Source organism: Numida meleagris, unplaced genomic scaffold, assembly GCF_002078875.1.
Source record: "Numida meleagris isolate 19003 breed g44 Domestic line unplaced genomic scaffold, NumMel1.0 unplaced_Scaffold363, whole genome shotgun sequence".
Taxonomy (NCBI): Eukaryota; Metazoa; Chordata; class Aves; order Galliformes; family Numididae; genus Numida; species Numida meleagris.
The window spans coordinates 3445-6769 of record NW_018364588.1 but is presented as its reverse complement, the minus strand read 5'-3'; the positions used below and the strand labels follow the sequence as shown (position 1 = coordinate 6769).

Below are 3325 nucleotides of genomic sequence, written 5' to 3'. Positions count from 1 at the left end.
GGGATCCTCGATGATGTGCCGGAAGAGCAAGGTGACGAGCGGGGTGAAGCCGGTGAAGCCGGAGCTCTGGGTCAGGCCCAGGATGGTGCGGGTGCTGCGCAGCTCGGCGAAGAGCAGCGCGTGTTTGTGGTGCCGGGTCAGCCGCAGGCACAGCCGCAGCGTGGCGTGGAGGGTGTCGGGGTCCACCGGGACCCCCAGCATGCTGACGCACGCCCGCAGGACGGCGGGGACCGCTTCCTCCGCCAGACCCCGGACCGGCGCTTCGGCGTTGGGGTCGGCGCTGGGCTCCGGCGGTGTCTCCGGTTGGGGTTCTGATGGGGTCAGGGTTGGGGTCGGCTCTGGCGTCGCCTCGTCTTCTGCTGGGGGTGGGTCTGGCGGGGGGGAAGGGGGTTGTTGGTCCATCCCATAGTCGCTAGGATGGTCTCAAGGCCAACAAATTGCCAAGCAGGGTCATCAAGTTGACCCCATGGCCAATAAATTCCCCCCTAGGTTCATCAAGTTGACCCCATGGCCAAAAATTGCCAACCAGGGTCATCAAGTTGACCCCATGGCCAACAAATTGCCAACCAGGGTCATCAAGTTGACCCCATGGCCAATAAATTCCCCCCCAGACTCATCAAGTTAACTCCATGGCCAACAAATTCCCCCCCAGACTCATCAAGTTGACCCCATGGCCAACAAATTGACTCCAGGGCCAACAAATTGCCAACCAGGGTCATCAAGTTGACCCCATGGCCAACAAACTGCCCCCCACGGTCATCAAATCGAACCCATGGCCAACAAATTGCCCCCCCATGGCCAACAAATTCCCCGTGGTCCCCAAACTACCCCCCATGGTCACCAATACCCCCCTCTCCATCCCCAAATCGCCCCCCATAGTCTCCAAACTGCCGCCATGGTCACCATTACCCCTCTCCCCATCCCCAAATTGCCCCCCGTGGTCTCCAAACTGCCCCCCAGGCCCTACAACCCCCTCACCCACCTCCCGCTGGTGCCCCCCACCCCGTACCCGCTCCGGGCTCGTCCTTTGCCCGCCCCGGGCTCTCCTCGGGGGCTCGCTCGGTGTCGGTTGTGCCCCCTTTGCCCGCCCGGGGGGAGCGCAACAGCGTCAGCATCACCGGGCGGCGGTTCCCCGTCTCCTCGTTCACCTGCGGATGGGGACGGGGACAACGGTGACAATGGTGAAAGGGTGGGGGGACACCGGCGAAAAGGGAGTGACAGCAGTGGGGAGGTGACAACAGTGAGAAAGTGACACCAGTGAAAGAGAGGTGACAACGTGACGGAAATGACAACGGTAAAGGAAAGTGACAATCACTGCAAGGTGACAATACTGAAAGGGAAGTGACAACCGCCGTAAGGTGACAACAGTGGCAAGGTGACAACATGACAAGGTGACAGCAGGGGCAAGGTGACAACGGCAAAAGCAAAGTGACAGCAACAGGAATTATGACAGTGACAAAGTGACACCAGTGACAGAGAGGTGACAACAGTGATGAGGTGACAAGAGTCACAAAGAGGTGACAATGGTGAAGAGGTGACAACCACGAAAGGGATGTGACAGTAACAACCAGGTGACAACAGTGACAGAGAGGTGACAATGGTGAAGAGGTGACAACAGTGACAGAGAGGTGACAATGGTGAAGAGGTGACAACAGTCACAAAGAGATGACAACAATGAAGAGGTGACAACCATGAAAGAAAGGTGACAATGACGACCAGGTGACAACAGTGACAGAGAAGTGACAACAGTGATGAGGTGACAAGAGTCACAAAGAGGTGGCAACAGTGAAGAGGTGACAACCATGAAAGGGAGGTGACAATAATGACCAGGTGACAACAGTGACAGAGAGATGACAATGATGAAGAGGTGACAACCATGAAAAGGAGATGACAACCATGAAAGGGAGATGACAACCATGAAAGGGAGATGACAATGACAACCAGGTGACAAGAGTGACAGAGAGATAACAACAGTGATGAGATGACAACAGTCACAAAGAGGTGACAACGGTAAAGAGGTGACAACCACAAAAGGGAGGTGACAATGGGGACAGGGAGGTGACAACGGCACCGGGGGCGTCCCAGTGCTCCCAGTACCTGCACCATGGTGGTGAACTGCACGGTGTAGCGGCGGCGGCCGGCGGTGAAGCGGACGCTGGTCTCCCCGGCGCGCCAGGCGGCGTCGATGGTGCTGTTGTTGCTGGCGCTGTAGCTGCACCACCGCCCCGAGCGGTCGTCGAACCAGCGCCAGTTGTTGCCGTTCGCTTGTAGGTACTGGGGTGGGGGGTGCAATAAATTTGGGGGGGGGGTGAAGGGACAGCGCTGAGGTCCCAAAGGGACGTGGATGTGGCGGCCCCCGAGTGTTTTGGTGGGTGGGGGGCACAGGGATATGGGTCGGTGACACTTGTGACCCCATGCCCCCCCCCCTCCACGATCAGATAACCCTACGAGACCCCGTATTATTCTCCTCTCCCCCTCAAAAAAAACCTGTACCCCCCAAAATTCACCCTGTGTGCCCCTCACCAGGAACCCCCAGGAGCCTCTTGTGACCACGTGTACCCCATCAGGACCCAGTCTGACCCCCCAAGATCCCACCTGTGACCTCCCAGGACCCTCACAAGCCCTCCCAAGACCTTGCACGCCCCACCAGGACCCCCCATGACCCCTCAGGACCCCCATGAGCCCCCCCAGGACCCCCTCACCTTATTCATCTGTGCCCTCCGCTTGGAGGACACGGCTGTCTTCTCGTAGAAGTCAATGAGCAGCAGCACGGGGGTGATCCACCTGGGGGTCGGGGGGATGTCAAAAGAGGCTGGGGGGGCTCTGAGGGATTTATAGGGACAGGGAGGGGTCTGGAAGGGTCCTTACTTGGGGGTCTGCACCTCCTTGTGCTCCTTGGCAGCCTGCAGGCAGGGCTGCACCACTTCCAGCAGCTTGATGAGGACATCGAGGACGCAGCTCGATTCCACCACGCGGGCACACGGCAGCTTCAGCTCCTGCGTGGAGGGGGGGCACGGGTTAGGGACCCTCCCAAGCCCCCCCAGTCATTCCCCCAAATGCTCCCCAATGCCACAGGTTGGTCCCCCAAACCCAGGTTCTAGGGCTCTGCGAGGACACCATCAATGCTCAGCACCATCATCGTGTCAACGCTCAGGGTCTCAATGTTCAAGGTCATCGTGTCAACGCTTGACACGTCAACACCTGATGTGTTAACGCTCAGCGTCAACGTCACTGCGTCAACGTGTCAATGCATCAACACTCAATATGTCAATGCTCAACATGTCAATGTCGTCGTGTCAATGCTCAACGTGTCAACATGTCAACG

General features: G+C 58.3%; 1 protein-coding gene across 1 annotated transcript in view; it reads right to left on the bottom strand.

Annotated features, from left to right (window-relative positions):
- Positions 1 to 3325, bottom strand: part of HUWE1 (HECT, UBA and WWE domain containing 1, E3 ubiquitin protein ligase) — a gene marked incomplete at both ends in the record, with an annotated part of 59243 nt that overhangs the window by 52892 nt on the left and 3026 nt on the right. Inside the window, 5 exon segments of the mRNA XM_021383316.1 lie at positions 1 to 371; positions 1010 to 1148; positions 2098 to 2274; positions 2703 to 2784; positions 2869 to 2996. Of these exon segments, the coding sequence (XP_021238991.1) occupies positions 1 to 371; positions 1010 to 1148; positions 2098 to 2274; positions 2703 to 2784; positions 2869 to 2996 (897 nt within the window).